We start from the raw sequence: 19,464 nt of genomic DNA on the forward strand, positions 1-19,464 counted from the left end.
CACATCTAGAGCAGCTATAGTTACATACACATATTCAACAAACTTGAGTCTCAGTCAGTCTGATTTATCAATTCTCCTAGTATGATCCAAAACCCTATCACCTTTCTGTATACCATACTGATCATTCATCTTCCTTTCATAGATACTGCTTCATTCTCAGTCCCAAAAGGTAACTCCTTATATGCCTCTATCTTTACTTAGGGAATCCAATGCTAAGCAAGCTACTACTGCGTGAAATCTCAGTGTCATCAATGGCAAATGAGTGTTGGCTATTGTAATATATATATGTATGTTATCAGTGGACTGATCAAGGGTATGTGAGGCAGCTGAGGGAATCACAGAAAGGTCTGGGAAGATTGATTGTAGATAGGGGAAAAGTGATTTTGGTGCATTACACATGACAGCTAGAGAATAGACGAGTGATAAGGCCATTCCTTTGTTCCTTGTGCTACCTTGTTAAAACAGGAAACAGACATCTGTGGTGCAGCAGCTAGCACTCCTGACCATGATGCATTCACGGGCCTCGCAGGTTTGAGCACATAGGTTCAAATCCGGGTTGCTGCAAATTTACACAAACCATCTGTCAGTGCTTGCAACATCACCTGTCACTATATTACAAATACTAATTCAACTGATCCCAAGACTCTTTATACCTATGATGCATATATCACAAGGGCATTCAGCGCTTACTGCTCAATTATCCCACACAATGTACACACATTAATATACACTTTATAATTTATTATTCTGCTCAGCTTCTGAGCACTGCAAGAGCCCTATATGTTTAGGGATGGGATGGCAAGAGAGGTGCATGAGATTCTTAGAGAAAGCAGAGTTATGTCTGAAATCTGTTAGGGTAGGGGGTGCCTAGGAAGTGAGTCACTTATTGTTAGCTGATGACACATCTTTGATGGAAGATTCAAGGGAGAAACTGTATTAGCTGGTTTCTGAGTTAAAGAGTGTAAGACAGGAAGTAGTTGATATTTATAAATTTGTGATACTTTATAGAGGGTTTAGTAGATGTTGGAATGGCTGGTTCTTTGAGAAGTTCTTTATTCATTTTATCATTGGCAACTTCATTTTGAGAAAGATGAAACAGACAAAAGTCTCCTTTAAAGATGACTGGGGTTACACATTACTTCATCATCTAAAGTGTTCAGAATCACAATTGGTGTTACAATCAGCTTTCTCAATAGGAGGATCGAAAGCAATATTTATAGTATAGTCATCATTTTCAGCCTGCTAATCATGTGTATCACTCAAATGATTATGGATTTTGCTGGGATGAGACTCAGGTTGGTTAGGGTCTGAATAATACTTAATGATGCAATACTCATCAGCCATTGTAAATAAGCATTTTTCTTATTCTATTATTCTTGCTGGTTAACTTTGAGTGATTTGCATGATTTTCTGGCTGAAAGCAATGACTGTATTATCAATATTGCTTTCAATCCTCCTACTGAGCATACTATAATAACAGATTGTGATTTTGATGCATCAGATGATGATGTGATGTGCAAACCCAATCGACTTTGGAGGAGAGTTCATTCATCTGAGTTAGTATCAATTTCTCAAAATGAAGTTGCCAGTGATAGAAGGAAAGATGAATTTCATGAAGATATAGCAATTCATTCAACACCTACAAAACCTCCTGTGAAGTGTTGCAAAATGAGTTTGCAATGGCATCAAAATAAAATGCAGCAAGAGTGATAATATATTTATATAGCTAGTATACAATACAGTAAAAACATACATAACTGTTACAATGCAAGTGAGAAGTCACCTTCGGCAAGACTATCTTAGTCAATGGACAGAAAGGAGTACAATCTTGTCAAGAACCACCTAGCCCCAAAGGAGCCCATCATTCCCCAGCTCCAATATGGAATGCAACCTCACAGCTGCATGAGTCCCATAAAAGGGTCCAGGGTTGGTGTTTATAATAATAATAATAATAATAATAATAATAATAATAATAATAATAATAATAATAGTAGTAATAATAATAATAATCTTTCTTTGCTTTCATACTTGATCACCATTTCCCATATTAGTGAGGTGATAATAATGATATCTGTTTCAATAATAATAAGAACGATAATAATAATAATAATAATAATAATAATAATAATAATAATAATAATAATAATAATAACAATAATAATGATGATAATGATGATTATCTATATTTATTAAACTTAATCGCTATTTCCCACATCAACGAGGTGGTGCCAGGAAACAGACAAAGAATGGCCTATCCACTCATATATATACGTAAATGTCCATACATGCACATACACATACATATACATATACACATCAACATATACACATATACATACATATACATACACAGACATGTACATATATACACGTACATATTCATACTTGCTTGCCTTTATCCATTCTTGGTGCTACCCTGCACCACAGGAAACTGCATCACTATCCCTGTTTCAGCAAGGTAGTGCCAGGAAAACAGAAAAAAAGGCCACATTTACTGAAACTCAGTCTCTAACTGTCATGTGTAATGCACCAAAACCACAGCTCCCTATCCATATCTAGGCCCCACAAACCTATCCATGGTTTACCCCAGATGTATCACATGCCCTGGTTCAGTCCATTGACAGCATGTCGACCCTGGTATACCACATCGTACCAATTCATTCTTCCTTGCATGCCTCTCACCCCCCTGTATGTTCAAGCCCCAATTTCTCAAAATCTTTTTCACTCCATCCTTACACCTCAAATTTAGTCTCCCACTTTTCCTTGTTCCCTCCACCTCTGCCACATATATCCTCTTTGTCAATCTTTCCTCACTCATTCTTTCCATATGTCTAAACAATTTCAACACACCCTCTTCTGCTCTCTCAACCACATTCTTTTATTTCCACACATCTCTCTTAGCCTCTCAATACTTACTTGATCAAACCACTTCACACCACATAATAACAATAATAATAATAAATCATTTTCATACTTGTTTGTAATTTCCCACCTGAAAAAGGAACATGAGAATGAGCCATGTAGGAACAATTTTCACTTGGCTCTTTCTTCTGTTCCTTCTTTTGGAAAGTAACAAAACAGGAGAATAGGATTTCCTAACCCCTACTCCAGCCCCTCTTAGTCGCCTTCTATGACATGAAGGGAATGCATGTGTAGCATTCTTTCTTCCCTATCCCCAAGGATAACAATAATGATACATACATACATATTAATGAACAAGTTTTACCAGACTCTCCATGCAAGTGAGTGCACAGTCTTATCAAAGACGTCACTGCTTCAAAAGAGACCATCATGTCCCTGCTCAATGCTGGGGCCACATAATAACATTAAATAAAATATATGTATGTGTCAATCTATATCAGTGATCAACTTTGTCCCTCTGTTGCTTACACTCATTAGTCTTCTAAACTTGTCAAACACTTGCCCTGTATATGTAGTGAAGTCATGTTCCATTTTGCTTTCCTCTTTGAAAGCATCAAGATCATTGTATGATATTTCACCCATAAACCCCATTAAGAACAAATCATGGTCAAAAATAAAGATATTCAAACTATGTAACAATGTACAAAAACTACAAGTACTTAAATCCAATTATATTAGGGAGAAAAACCTATTCATCAATACAGTAATCAAAGCACCAGATAAGAGGGAACTTTAAAACTTACTTTCAACAAGAACCTTTTAGAATATACCCAGAGAGGAGATTGCACCTACACACACCTCACCTCACCTGATTCCCAGAACAGTATCAATGACAAATCCAACCTAAACATGGCCCCTCAACCCATTATAAAAGCCTAGCCATCACTTTGTCATCGTTTTATTTCAAGGTTTCAAGCGCTAGACTTACGAGTGTTAAACTTCCATACTATGTTTTCAAGTTATTCTGATTCACTTGATGATGTCCAATACATACATGACATGCAATGTTAAAGCAAATAATTCGGCAGTAAAAGTAAAAAATGAAAGTGGAAATTTGATATACCCCCTTGCTAGTAATGTTATGCCCACCATAAGGAAAACCAAAAAGACCATAAAAGGTAAGTAAATTGTAAGTATACTGCCGTCAAAATAAAATGGTAAATATGTCGTGTTCATCAACAAAACACATCTGAATGAAAATATCCAGCTTCCATACAACAATATAGTATTTTCCTTTATACATGTTCCCCATTTCTTGAGTTAAAAAGGTAGTGCTATAAACAGAAAAAGAAATGGCCTCATTCACTTATGTACACCCACTCTCTAGCAGCCATGTATAATGCACCAAAACCTGAGCCCCCCATCCATAATCATGCCCCACGGACCTTTCCTTGATTTCTCCTGCCTGTTTAACATAACTTGGTTCAACCTACTGACAAAATGTTGCCTCCTGTATACCACATTGCTCCAGTCTACTCTATTTCCTGCACACTTTACACCCTCCTGCAGGTTCAGGCCCCAAACACTCAAAGCATCTTTCTCTCCATCCTTCCATCTTCTTGGTGTTCTCTTTTTCACTGTTCCCTCCATATCTGACATGTATACTCTCTAAGTCATCCTCTCCACATATCTCTTCAGTTCTCCCATACATACCAATCTTCCTACAAAATGTCTCTCTTACCCTATCACTTCTTACTCGTTCAACCCTCCTTACCTCACATATTGTCCTCAAACGTTTCCTTTCTAACACAAACATACATGTTCATAGCCCAAACAAGGCCAAAACTAGAATGTCTCCCAAGTTCAGTCAATGAACCTAAGAAGCACAAAGAGCCAATATAGAAGGTCCAGAGGAGGGGGAAAAAGTACCAGAATGAAGAGAGCCAAGTTAAAGGAAAAGATTAGAGGCTTTAAATCTGCCCACCTTGAAAGAGAGTGAAGTGAAAGGTGATGTGATCACATCCTTTAAGTCGTCTCCAAAGTGAAAACATACACCATAGCCACAGTCCCTTCACCTAAAACCACTCATCCTCCTCTCTACTTACTTGCACACATGCCTTACTCTCTTGATAAAAATAACACCTACCACAAAGTTTCTATCAACCATATCATATGCTTCCTCCAAATTCATAAATGTAAAATACAAATCCTTGTTCCTCTAAATGCTTCTCACACACTTCCTTCATAGAAAACACCTGATACCCACATCCTTTACCACCCCTGAGACAACACTGTTCTTCCCAAGTCTACTGCTCTCTGTATGCTACCACCGTCTCAATTACTAACTGTCCAAACTAAATTCCAGATAAACTCAACAAGCTTATTACTCAGTAACTGAACAATCACATCTGTCCCTCTTATCTTTATACAATGGCATTAAACAGACATTTCACCAATTCCCAGACATCTCACCATGATCCATACATATAATAAAAATTTTAAGTTACCAATCAACAACACAATCAACCCTTTACTCAAGAAATTCAACTACAATACCGTCTACATTTCATTTCACAAAAAGCTTTCACCACCTCTTCTTATCTCACAAAACGACTTGCCATGACTCTCATTTCACAAAGATCCCCTGCCTAAACACCAAACATCTATTCTATCATCAAACACATTCAACAATCTTTCAAAGTACTCACTCCATCTCCTCTTCGCTTTATCTCTGCCAGTTACCACTTCCCCATTTGCCCTTTTCACTGATTTCCCATATGTTCTCTTTGTTTTTTATCACACAGCTACCTTCCTCCAAAAACATTTTCTATCTATCTATGAAGTCTACTGGTACTCACTTACCCTACCTCTCATTTGCCCCCTTTTTGAGCTCCTGCTGCTTTCTCTTGTACATTTCCCAATAATCATGCATACATCTCGCTTTTCTTTCACCAGAAACTTATCTTCATTATCCCACCACTCACTACCCTTCCTCACATTCCCATTTTCCACATGCCACACACTTCTCTCACATGAGGCAGCAATGTTTTCCCTAAGTACCTCACATTCCTCACCCACTCCCCTGACTTCATCTACTATCATCTTTTGCCATTCTACCCTAAATCTCTCCTGTATATCTTCACACAAGCCTCTTTTTCGAAGCTAACTTACTTTCAACACCCTCTTCTTACTCATCTTATTGCCTCTTTCTTGAAAACCTCTGCAAGTCTTCACCCTTACCTCCACCAGGTAATGATCAGACATCGCACCAGCTGCCCCCCTAAGCACATTTAGTAATTAATATCTAAGAGTCTCCCTTTTCATGCCTATCAATCAGTACATACTCCAATAATACCCCCTTATCTTTTGGGAATTCCCTTGAAGGGGTGGCCACGGCAAAAGTCTCCATCAATAGTAAACTCAAGTGCCATTCCTTAGCCTTTCGTGGCTCAGCCTTTGCAGGCCACTGGCAGAGGGCAACTCTAGCACTGTTTTCAGAGGCTCTTACCTAATATTCCCACCAACTGCTATTACCTAATGTGTCTCCTCCACGTATATTTATGTTTGTTGTTTTTTTTAAATTAGGTATTCCCATTCATTAGTTTTTCAAAAAATAATTCCAAAGGATATTCACTATTTCCCTTCACCTTCCTGAATACCCCATGCTCTTTAATCATCCTTCCTACAGTGCCACATTATCCACGTCCACATTCAAATCAGTGATCACTAGTACCTAATCTCTCACATCAAGACAGCTGACAGACTCCCTCAGCTCTTCCCAAAACATTCACCTCTCTTCATTAGTCATCTAATAATCACCCACCTCTAGTATGTAATCCACTTTCATTTTTATCCATATCAATCTGGAGCTCACTTCCTTACATTCCCACAACTGCTTTATTCATGTATTTTTCATGCATGTTTGCCATTCATTATCACTATGATCATTATAGTGCAAGTGTTTTTAATGAGAAAATACTCCTTGGCATCTGCAGATGGTGATACAGCTTCATTAAAAGGTGACTTATTGCTCACAGTGCAACCACTAGCAGGTGGAGTCTGGTAACACCTATACATATAGTATATATTTGATGGGATTACAGAAACAATACCTTCCCAATATTGCAGGAATAATATTGTCCCAAGCAAACCATGCTTCACAAATGTGAAGTAAATTTTGTTTGGTAATACAGTAAATCCTAGCAGATACGATCTCCTTGTAAGAAAAATTTAACGCAGAGATACAGGTATGTTTTTGACTTATGCAAACAAACAATTTGATATAAGATACTCCTACACTCCTAATAACTCTATATAGTCAATGGGAATAACATGATTTTGAATTAGTTATTAAAGAGGACCATCCAATATCAAATCAATGGACACTGTTGTTTTCACTACAAAGGAAACATAGAAGTATCTTCACTAAAAATCTCCAGTATACACTACAGAGCTGAGGTTGTATTTTCAATGAGAGATCTGCACTGGTATTTCTTATTCAGAATACAGTTATCAGGTGGCACCAGAGGATAAAGATGCAGAAACTAGTTACTTTACAATCATTCACAAATTTAGTCCACATCTGAGAGGCTGAGCATGGAAAATTATGTCTACCAGTGTGCAGATACATTATGCAGGTCCATAAAGAATGCTCATCCCCATATCTGTCCATATCTGCAAGGGCTTACCACATTAATGAGGCACTGAGTTTGTCCTGACATGACACTAGATTAACTTTCCATGCACTCAATATTGTACAGTATCAAAAACATTCTGCAGCTGACTTTCTTAATTACTTCCCAAATGGTTATAGTCATAGAGAGTTCATCAGCTGAATTTTATCAACATATACTATGACTTTGAAGCACTGGGAAGATTGGTGTTTATTCTTAATAATAATCTGAACCTTTCCCCAGCAATATCCTGCAGCACCTCAATGGACAACATTGATTCATCTGTGATGTTCTGCACTACCTGTAATAAATAATGACAATGAGTAACGTTTGTTATATGCTCATTCTCTATATATCAAGATTTTTGTATCTAAGACAATGGCTAGAATGGAACTGAATGACTCCTTAGGAGCTGCATGCAGCAATGATAAGAAAAGGGGTACCAAACACAAAAAAGTCTGTCTTTGCAAACTGTATGAACCACATACCAATGCACCTACATGAAATATGGCTGTGGTTAGAAAATAAGGGCATGAAGGACCAATACAATCATAAAAAAAAATAATTATCAATAATGATAATATTTTTCATTATCATTACTATACTTAATCACTGTTTCCTGCATCAGCAAGGTAGCGCAAGGAAACAGACGAAGAATGGCCCAACCACTCATATACAAATATATATACATAGGTGCCCATACACACACATATACATACGTATACATTTCAACGTATAAAGACATATACATATATATACATGTACATATTCATACGTGCTGCCTTCATCCATTCCTGTCGCCACCCCACCACACAGGAAACAGCACTAGGCCCAATTCCTTTGACCACATCTCTGCTGACAAGTAATTTCAAGTTTCTATCTTTAGACTTTGACCAAAGACAGAGCTAATGCAGAAATGTACACACACACATATATGCATGGCAAGACAAATTATGAAACAGGTTGGAAAAGATTTGAATAAGTACTTCTACAGTCATGAACTAATAGGTGGAAGTAATGAGTGAAGATATTTAGATTACAGCCCATTTTCCATTCCCAATTCTTATTGGGTAGGTCAGGTATATACAGCCTCTAAAAATCAGTCACACACAACCTCAATCCAAGTCCAGTGTGCTACAGTAAACATGGACTTACCCAATCATTCTTTACTCTTATGATATGCATACCAAGTTGATTTGTCAGTGGAGGTAATCTCCAACCCTAAAATACTTCCATGGCATCTGCTCCTGAGTAATTTCTCAAGCATTTTCATTTGAAATATCCCTAGTGCCAGGAATACAGACAAAAAGAACAAATTCGTTCATACTCAGTCTCTAGCTACCATGTGTAATGCATCAAAACTGCAGCTCCCTATCCACATCCAGGCCCCACAGGCTTTTTCATGGTTTACCCAAGACGCTTAACATGCCCTGATTCAGTCCACCGACGGCAAGTAGACCCCGTTATACCACATCATTCCAATTCACTCTATTCCTTTCACACCTCTCACCCTCCTGTATGTTCAGGACCCGACTGCTCAAAATCTTTTATTTATCATCATATATATGTGTATTTGTATATCCCCATCTGGTGGATATAGCCAGCTTCCTGTGGGAACCCTAAAGAAGGGGATCATGAGGTAAGAAAGTAAGTGTATATATATATGTAACAATAGGACACACAGATAAGGCAGGTGGGAAGCGATGTAAGCAGAAACCAATCATGGGGTAAGAAAGTAAGCGTGTACATATGTAACAACAGTACACACAGATAAGGCTGGTAGGAAGAGGTGTATGCAGAGACCAAAGATGAAATGAATGATCATAATGAGAGAGCGCATGTACAAGAAGAGATAATGTACACAGAAAGATGACATGAAACATGAATGTAAAGTCTGCATGATATTGTGTGTCAGCCAAGCTACTGTACATAGAAAATATTTTACATATACAAGGGCAAAAAAATAAGAATAAAATCTTTACTGGTCAAAAAAAGGTATAAAAGGCATTTCAGTACAGTGGCAGTGTCCTGCATCCTAAACTCATACAACACATGCTTAAGCCCATCAATAAGCACCTCTGGTTGTGCATGATTTATTATCATCTGTGCAAAGCACATCATCCTGTCACATAAAGGCCAGAGTAGCTAATTTTTTTGTTTGGAAGGTAAAAGCAAGAAACATAAACCACCATAAATGCAGCTTACTTTCAACAACTTTTGACCTTAATAATTTATCAACATAAGGAAAACATTTATATCCAATGAGGTTTAACCTCCACAAAGCACACCAATAATATTTAAGATTACAAACCTCATCAGTCACCACAATGTGGATTCCAGAAGGCCCTTGTAAATATACATCATGGATGCGTTCTGGCGTGATCTGCATTAAAGCTGACAATTTTCTTGTAAATTCTGAGCAGGTGAGGTTTTCCAAGTAAATTGCATGGTACAACTGCTCATGTTCAAGACAAACATATACAGTTAATCTTGGCACCACACTCCTGCAATGGCAAAACAGACAGCTAATAAATGAAACAAATTCATTATGATATAACAAAACTTTAAGCAAATATGAAATTTATACAAATTAGCAACTGAAGGTGAAGTAAATTGCATGAAGACAGTGTACTTCAATATTCATTTATGCTTATTCACTGTCTCCCGTGTCTGCGAGGTAGTGCAAGGAAACAGACGAAAGAATGGCCCAACTCACCCACATACACATGTATATACATAGACGCCCACACACACAGATATACATACCTATACATTTCAACTTATACATACATATACATACACAGACATATACATATATACACATGTACACACTCATACTTGCTGCAACCATCCATTCCTGTTGCCACCCTACCACACATGAAACAGTACCCCCTCCTGCCGCGTGTGCGCGAGGTAGTGCCAGGAAAAGACAACAAAGGCCACATTCGTTCACACTCAGTCTCTAGCTGCCATGTGTAATGAACCGAAACCACAGCTCCCTTTCCACATCCAGGCCCCACAAAACTTTCCATGGTTTACCCCAGATGCTTCACATGCCCTGGTTCATTCCATTGACAGTACATCAACCCCGGTATACCACATCGTTCTAATTCACTCTATTCCTTGCACGCCTTTCACCCTCCTGTATGTTCAAGCCCTGATGGCTCAAAATCTTTTTCACTCCATCCTTCCACCTCCAATTTGGTCTCCCACTTCTCCTCGTTTCCTCCATCTCTGACACATACATCCTCTTTGTCAATCTTTTGTCACTCATTCTCTCCATGTGGCCAAACCATTTCAATACACCCTCTTCTGCTCTCTCAACCACACTCTTTTTATTACCACACATCTCTCTCACCCTTTCATTACTTACTTAATAAAACCACCTCACACCACATATTGTCCTCAAACATATCATTTCCAACACATCCACCCTCCTCCGCACAACCCTATCTATAGCCCATATAACAATGCTGGAACCACTATTCCTTCAAACATAACAAACTTTGCTCTCCGAGATAACATTCTTGCTTCCACACATTCTTCAACGCTCCCAGTACCTTCGCCCCCTCCCCCACCCTGTGACTCACTTCCCCTTCCATGGTTCCATCCGCTGCTAAATCCACTCCCAGATATCTAAAGCACTTCACTTCCTCCTGTTTTTCTCCATTCAAACTCACCTCCCAATTAACTTGTCCCTCAACCCTACTGAACCTAATAACCTTGCTCTTATTCACATAAACTCTCAGCTTTCTTCTTTCACACATTTGACAAAACTCAGTCACCAACTTCTGTAGGTTCTCCCCTGAGTCACCCACCAGCAAACCACAACTGACTCACTTTCCAAGCCCTTCAAATCTGCACTATTACTTCCAGCTAGTCACAACCATCCCTATCCTTCCCTTGAAATGCCAACTCTGTCACTCTGGAAGAGCTCAGTGGTTATCCTTTCACAACTATTATACTGACTTTCCTTGGGACCAGCCAGAATGTCTCCAGCTAGCTGGAGTGGGGTCCTGTATCCCTTTTTCTACTAATTCTTTATTCTCTTCCCATGGTTTCACAGTTCTTGCTCTGAAGTTTTCCACATTTGGAACAAGAGGATATTAGGCATGAAGCTCTTCCTTTTTCCTAAATCTCACTCTGCCTTGTTTTCTGCCAGGAATCATTGCAAAGCCATTATTTGAAGAGTCAAGCATACATTCATAAAGATACTGATTTGACTTCTTCAGGTAAATTTTATTGGTCCTTACCTAAAAGCTTTACCAGCAACTTCTCTCACAAACCTCTCCTGCTTTCTTTTGACATGATCAATCTATAGCTAGCTATCCTAGTCACACAGCCACTCCTCTTGGTTCCATATCTTATTTTTCCCAACACTGCTTTGGACAATTCCATATCTAGTCCTTCTCCACATTCTCCTCCCACTGAATGTACGCCATCTCCAATATTTTTCTTGAGCATTGCTTCTAAGTACCATCCCAGTTACAAATGGGTATGGCATATGGTCTGGATGACAGGGTGGACCTCCAAACTAGCTCCTATCCTTGATAATCTATTTTGTTTTTGTCTTACTTTTCATACTTTCCCTTTCTGAAAGAATGCCATGTGCACTTTATTCCAAGGGAATGAGACCATTCAGTTACCTCAATGCTCTCGCTTATGCTATCTCTGAAGTTTTTGAAATTCTTCTTAACCTTCATGTTCATAAAACAATCAGAATACCAGCTTTCAAGGTGGAAAGTCAACTATTGTTCTTCTCTCTTTTATGCCTCACTTCTAGCTATCCCCTCTCATGGATTTTGGTAAATCTTTTGTCGTAACCCTCAACATCTCCGAGACACATGACAGGACTTGACAGATGTCCTTGCTTTGTAATCTACCTTCCTTGGTTTTACTACTCTTTCTTCTTGAATGTGTAAATCTCTAACAGGACCACTGCAGTAAATACGGATGAAGTCATTTCTCCCTCTTATTCCATCAACAGCTGTGTCCCTCAGTGTCATGTCCTACCACCTACTAACTTTCTTCTCCATTAACAATCTTTCCTCAACTTTTAAACGTTATCCACTCTTACAAAGATGATTCTACTTTCAATAATTCCATTTAGACACCTTCTCCTCCTCACTCTATTATAAAATCTTTTTCTCATGCTGAAAATACCTTCTCTCAAAATTTGGACCAGTGCAACATCTCGGAATTAGGATGCAATAAAGTGGTTAAATCCAAGGCACAAAATACTGATTTCTCCCTGTATCTTTTTAAATATCTATTTCCTACTTTTAACCTTCAAAATATGCCTAGTCCCAGCACAATGATGAACAGTGACATTTCCCACTTACAACAGTTAAGAATTAGGGTACAAGCTCAAACAGTGATGCTTGAGACTCCGTAATTGTGAAAGATTTGAAAAAGAAAATTCTTCATATTTCAATATATGTTTTCCTCTAATATGATCTTATAAGATATGACAAGGTTTATCTATATTCATTATACTTGATTGCCGTTTCCCTCGTCAGCAAGGTAGTGACAGGAGGCATACAAAGAATGGCCCATCCACTCATATACACTTATATATATATACATAAATGCCCATACTTAGAAAAGCAAATGGATTTGTAGGTAGCATTTATGGATCTGGAGAAGGCATATGATAGAGTTGATAGAGATGCTCTGCGGAAGGTATTAAGAATATATGGTGTGGGGGGCAAGTTGTTAGAAGCAGTGAAAAGTTTTTATCGAGGATGTATGGCATGTGTACGTGTAGGAAGAGAGGAAAGTGATTGGTTCTCAGTGAATGTAGGTTTGTGGCAGGGGTGTGTGATGTCTCCATGGTTGTTTAATTTGTTTATGGATGGGGTTGTTAGGGAGGTAAATGCAAGAGTTTTGGAAAGAGGGGCAAGTATGAAGTCTGTTGGGGATGAGAGAGCTTGGGAAGTGAGTCAATTGTTGTTTGCTGATGATACAGTGCTGGTGGCTGATTCATGTGAGAAACTGCAGAAGCTGGTGACTGAGTTTGGTAAACTGTGTGAAAGAAGAAAGTTAAGAGTAAATGTGAATAAGAGCAAGGTTATCAGGTACAGAAGGGTTGAGGGTCAAGTCAATTGGGAGGTAAGTTTGAATGGAGAAAAACTGGAGGAAGTATTTGAATGGAGAAAAACTGGAGGAAGTAAAGTGTTTTAGATATCTGGGAGTGGATCTGGCAGCGGATGGAACCATGGAAGCGGAAGTGGATCATAAGGTGGGGGAGGGGGCAAAAATTCTGGGAGCCTTGAAGTATGTGTGGAAGTCGAGAACATTATCTCGGAAAGCAAAAATGGGTATGTTTGAAGGAATAGTGGTTCCAACAATGTTGTATGGTTGCGAGGCATGGGCTATGGATAGAGTTGTGCGCAGGAGGATGGATGTGCTGGAAATGAGATGTTTGAGGACAATGTGTGGTGTGAGGTGGTTTGATCGAGTAAGTAACGTAAGGGTAAGAGAGATGTGTGGAAATAAAAAGAGCGTGGTTGAGAGAGCAGAAGAGGGTGTTTTGAAATGGTTTGGGCACATGGAGAGAATGAGTGAGGAAAGATTGACCAAGAGGATATATGTGTCGGAGGTGGAGGGAACGAGGAGAAGTGGGAGACCAAATTGGAGGTGGAAAGATGGAGTGAAAAAGATTTTGTGTGATCGGGGCCTGAACATGCAGGAGGGTGAAAGGAGGGCAAGGAATAGAGTGAATTGGATCGATGAGGTATACCGGGGTTGACGTGCTGTCAGTGGATTGAATCAGGGCATGTGAAGCGTCTGGGGTAAACCATGGAAAGCTGTGTAGGTATGTATATTTGCGTGTGTGGACGTATGTATATACATGTGTATGGGGGTGGGTTGGGCCATTTCTTTCGTCTGTTTCCTTGCGCTACCTCACAAATGCGGGAGACAGCGACAAAGCAAAAAAAACAAAATAAATAAATATATAAATGCCCATACACACACATACACATACATTTACATATACATATCAACATGTATACATATACATATACATACATCCACAGACATATACATATTTATACTTGCTTGCTTTCATCCATTCCTGGCACTACCCTGTCCCACAGGAAATAGCATCACTATCGCTTGCTTCAGCGAGGTAGCACCAGGAAAAAAAAAACAAAAAGGCCACATTTGCTCACACTCAGTCTTGGCTCTCATGTGTAATGCACCAAAACTATAGCTTGCAATCCACCCCAGGCCCTACAATCCTTTCGATGGTTTACCCCAGACGTTTCACATGCCCTGGTTCAGTCCACTGACAGCGGGTTGACCCCGATATACCCCGATATACCATATCGTTCTAATTCACTCTATTCCTTGCATGCCTCTTACCCTCCTGTATGTTCAGGCCCCAATTGCTCAAAATCTTTTTCTCTCCATCCTTCCACCTCCAATTTGGTCTCCCACTTCTTGTTCCATCCACCTCTGACACACATATCCTCTTTGTCAATCTTTCCTCACTTATTCTCTCCCTATGTCCAAACCATTTCAATACACGCTCTTCTGCTCTCTCAACCACAATATTTTTCCACACATCTCTCTTACCCTTTATTACTTACTCAATCAAACCACCTCACACCAAATATTGTCCTCAAACATTTCATTTCCAACACATCCACCCTCCTCCGTACAACCCTATCTATAGCCCATGTGTCACAACCATATAATATTGGAACTCCTATTCCTTCAAACATACCCAATTATGGTCTCTACGATAATGTTCTCTCCTTCCACACATTCTTCATCACTCCCAAAACCTACACCCCTCCCCCACCCTGTGTCTCTCCCACTTCCATGGTTCCATTCGCTGCGTAGACCACTCCCAGATATCTAAAACACTTCACTTCCTCTAATTTTTCTCCATTCAAACTTTTATCCCAATTAAATTGTCCCTCAACCCCAGTGAACCTAATAACCTTGCTCTTATTCACATTTACTCTCAACTTTCTCCTTTCACACACTTTTCCAAACTCATTCATCAACTTCTGCAGTTTCTCACTCAAATCAGCCACCAGAGCTGTATCAACAGTGAACAACAACTGACACTTCCTGGGCCCTCTTATCCCCAACAGACAGCATAATTGCCCCTCTCTCCAAAACTCTTGCATTCATCTCCCTAACTACCCCATCCATGAACAAATCAAACAACCACGGGGTCATCACACACCCCTGCTGCACTGGGAACCAATCACTCTCTTCTCTTCCTATTCGAACACATGCCTTACATCCTTGGTAAAAACTTTCCACGGCCTCTAGGAACTTACCTCCCACATCATATACTATCAAGACCCACAAAGCATCTCTATCAACCCTATCATATGCCTTCTCCAGATCCATAAATGCCACATACAACTCCATCTGTTTTATAAGTATTCCTCACGTTCTTCAACGCAAAGACCTGATCCACATATCCTCTACCACCTCTGAAACCACACTGCTCTTCCCCAATTTGATGATCTGTACCTGCCTTCTAAATCAATACCCTCCCATACAACATCCCAGGAATACTCAACAAACTTATGCCTCTGTGGTTTGAACACTCATCTTTATCCCTTTTGCTTTTGTACAATGGCACTATGCATGCATTCTGCTAATCCTCAGGCACTTCACCATGATCCATACATACAATGAATATCCTTACCAACCAATCAACAACACAGTCAACCCCTTTCTCAATAAATTCTACTACAATACCTTCCAAACCTGCTGCCTTGCTGGATTTCATCTTCTGCAAAGCTTTCACTACCTCTTCTCTCTTAACCAAACCATTCTCTCTGACCCTATCACTTTGCACATCACCCTAACCAAAATACCCCACATCAGACTCTATCATCAAACACGAGGCATTATCACTCATTATATGTTTTAAATAATGATGTCATAATTTTCTTTTTTTCACTATTCTATATACAGTTATCTTATCTAAGCCACTATTTATCATATTTTCTAGCTCCTGTTCTCTGTCCACAACTATAAGTTTCTACTTCCATTTCCTTTGTATTTTTTCTATAATGATCATAAATCAAATCACTTCATTCCATTTCCCACATTAATTTAACACAGACTTTAACACTTTATCATTTAATAACTGGAGCTCTTTACCATTTTGCTGCTTGTCCAGTGCTGGGAATATTAGCTATCTTTGACCATCCACAGAGGTCACTACCAAGTTACTGAGGCCTGCAGGCAGCTCCAATGACTTATTCTTTGCTTTGGATGTTATATGTTACCAGCAAGCACAGCTTAAAATGAGCTCAAGTCTCTACATTTCTAAATATATTCATATACCACTAATATTGTGCCTCTGCATGAAATAATGGTGCAGTATAGAGGGAAAACAAATTTATTTGAAAGAAACAAATTTTATCACACCTGTCTTTTATTCACCTCCCCTCTCTTCCTTATCAGAATGTTAAACATATCATCTACACCCTCCTCAGTGACCCTAAGATTCTACATATACTCTGTTACTTCTGAAAGCTGGATGTTGTTGAGGTGGTGGTGGAGGGGGTGGTTGGCAGAGGTGGTAGTTGGTCTTGATAGTAGATGGTAATGATGGTACATGGCAATGGTTGTGGTGATAGCAATGTGATGTGCAATGTGTTCATATCATTCTAGATGACGTGAATAAATAATTTTTCTAATTCCAACTGCTGTGATGCATGCATGATAAGTAATGGCTTACAGAATTCTTTTTCTTTAAGTTAACCTTACTTTTGCATAACTGATTTTTTAAAGTTTTTACATAACTTCAGGAGTAGCATTTGGTACGATATTTGAGCGACTGTTAGTGAACCCTGTATTTACATTGAAAAATCAATGAATTTAAGGTTACTAAACAGAGATCAAGATTTCTTGGTCCTTATCTTTCATATATTTATGACCCTTGCGTACCTATTCCTTTCTTACTGAAAGGTTTTCAAATTCATAATGTTGTCCTTTACCCCTTAAAATTGCTGCCATGCATACATTACCATTTCCAATGAAACTTTCCCACAGATCTATGCAGCCTACCACTTCTGCTGTGTAGAAGCACTCCCCTTTGCCACAAATATCAACCATTCTATTTAGAGAGTCAGTTCCTATTTTGTGCCCAAAAAGAAGGCCCACTATCATAATCTTTCTGTGATGTTATTTAGATTTTCCTATAAGTGATCAAAATTTGTAAAAGTATCTCTTATAATCTCAGTTGTGCCACACTGTTTGTCCCAGCCTGAACGACAACTATACAGTCATCATCAATGTTTCTGTCCTGAAACTTATGAATTCCTGTAATAACATAACTTTGTGTATATTTTCAGTTACTTCTGAAAGCTAGTCTATTATTTCAAAAAGGATTCCCCCAATGTAAGCTGGAACTTCTGGACCATGCCTGCTCTTTAGGAATTAAGCTATGAATACCACTGACCCTATATTTTTGTTTAAACAAGGGGTTGAAATATACTCACAAAAAGCATTACATTCTTCACTTGGAGGTAATGTGATGTAATTGTTTACATATTCATAGGGCTTCACTCATTAGAGTAATGAACTTGATCTACTTCTTTCAAATACATCTCAGCCCTGATTCATCCAAAATTCTAAATGACATATAGCTACAAAGAAAAATTTGTAGAAACAATGTGTCCTAATTCAAGAAGCACTGGACTGTTTAAGGCACAATAAAAGCAGTATAATAAAGTGCTTACTTAGAAAAATACTTGCTGACTAGTACTAAGTACATAAAATTAATACTCTACACTTACTTGGCATGCAGAGAATAGAAGAGTCTAAGACCATCAGCCATGCCACACATTTCTATTAGGTCTGAGCGAGACAATCTTAGGATATCAGTACCCGTGAAGTTTGAAAACATGCTGCTATACTTATTGAAGCGATTAGCCATCAGCCAAGCCATGGTCTGAGCTATGCTGCTTCCAGTGTGTATGACAGGTCCATGGTACTGATGGTGATAATAAGGAGGAGAATTATAATTATTACAAAAACTAAGAATCATGGATATAATATCAGAGCAAAACAGCAGATTACATGACACATTTATTTTAGTGTAATGCAACTATTTCTAGAATTACATACAAACACATGGCAGGGAAAACCCTTATAAAAAAGATCGAACTACTCCATACAAATTTCCCCTCTGTAACCTTGCAAAACACTCAGGGAAGTAAGATCATAACAATGGTTAATGCAACACTGGTATTAACATTCACAAATTCTTATTGGGCTATACATGATGATGTAAACACAAACTACAGTACATACAGAGCTAATATTGGAATAAAAATGTGTCTTGAAGAATAATACACCATATCTTTACCAAAGTGAGAATCCAGTGAGTATCTGAGAAAGCACTTGCTTGGTGGGGAGTTAAAACCATTTTACCCCTTTGAATAGAGGCTATTCATGAAAATTCGTCCTACTTCAATCATTATAAGACATTTTAAGTCAGTAGATGCTTGTTCAAAAGACAAAAACCATACAGGCCTATGATGACAGAGGATTGAGGTGAGGTAGGGTCAAGCAACCTCTCCTTACATTCATTCTCTGACTGCTGGTGACTGCTTTAATCCTGTTACTATCTGGAATCAAGAATGCATCTAGAAAAGTAGTACTAGATGGTCAAACATTCTGTTTCCAACTAGTTTCTTTTTTTATTTTTTCATTTTAGATGAGATGGCAGGACCAACTGAATGCAATAATCAAGGTATGAGGTGGTTTGATCAATTAAGGACTGAAAGGGTAAGAAAGGAGTGGAAATAAAAAGACTGTGGTTGACATAGCAGAAGAGGGTGTGTTGAAATGGTTTGGACATATGGAGAGAATGAGTGAGAAAAGACTGACAAAAAGGATACATGTTTCAGAACTGGATGCAACAAAGACAAGCAGGTGACCA

The 19,464-nt window shown here is 38.7% G+C and overlaps 1 protein-coding gene across 5 annotated transcripts in view; it reads right to left on the reverse strand.

Moving 5' to 3' along the window:
• Positions 1-1,703: 1,703 nt before the first annotated feature.
• Positions 1,704-19,464, reverse strand: part of gem (transcription factor CP2 like gemini) — a 69,796-nt gene continuing 52,035 nt past the window's right edge. For all 5 annotated transcript variants that reach the window (XM_071661224.1, XM_071661228.1, XM_071661225.1 and 2 more), the window contains 3 exons: positions 18,317-18,513; positions 9,847-10,039; positions 1,704-7,836 (listed from right to left, as the gene is read on the reverse strand). In XM_071661224.1, the coding sequence (XP_071517325.1) occupies positions 7,714-7,836; positions 9,847-10,039; positions 18,317-18,513 (513 nt within the window). In that variant the 3' untranslated portion in view covers positions 1,704-7,713. The remainder of the gene's footprint in view (positions 7,837-9,846; positions 10,040-18,316; positions 18,514-19,464) is intronic.

The sequence above is a fragment of the Panulirus ornatus genome, chromosome 73, assembly GCF_036320965.1.
Source record: "Panulirus ornatus isolate Po-2019 chromosome 73, ASM3632096v1, whole genome shotgun sequence".
NCBI classification, from domain to species: domain Eukaryota; kingdom Metazoa; phylum Arthropoda; class Malacostraca; order Decapoda; family Palinuridae; genus Panulirus; species Panulirus ornatus.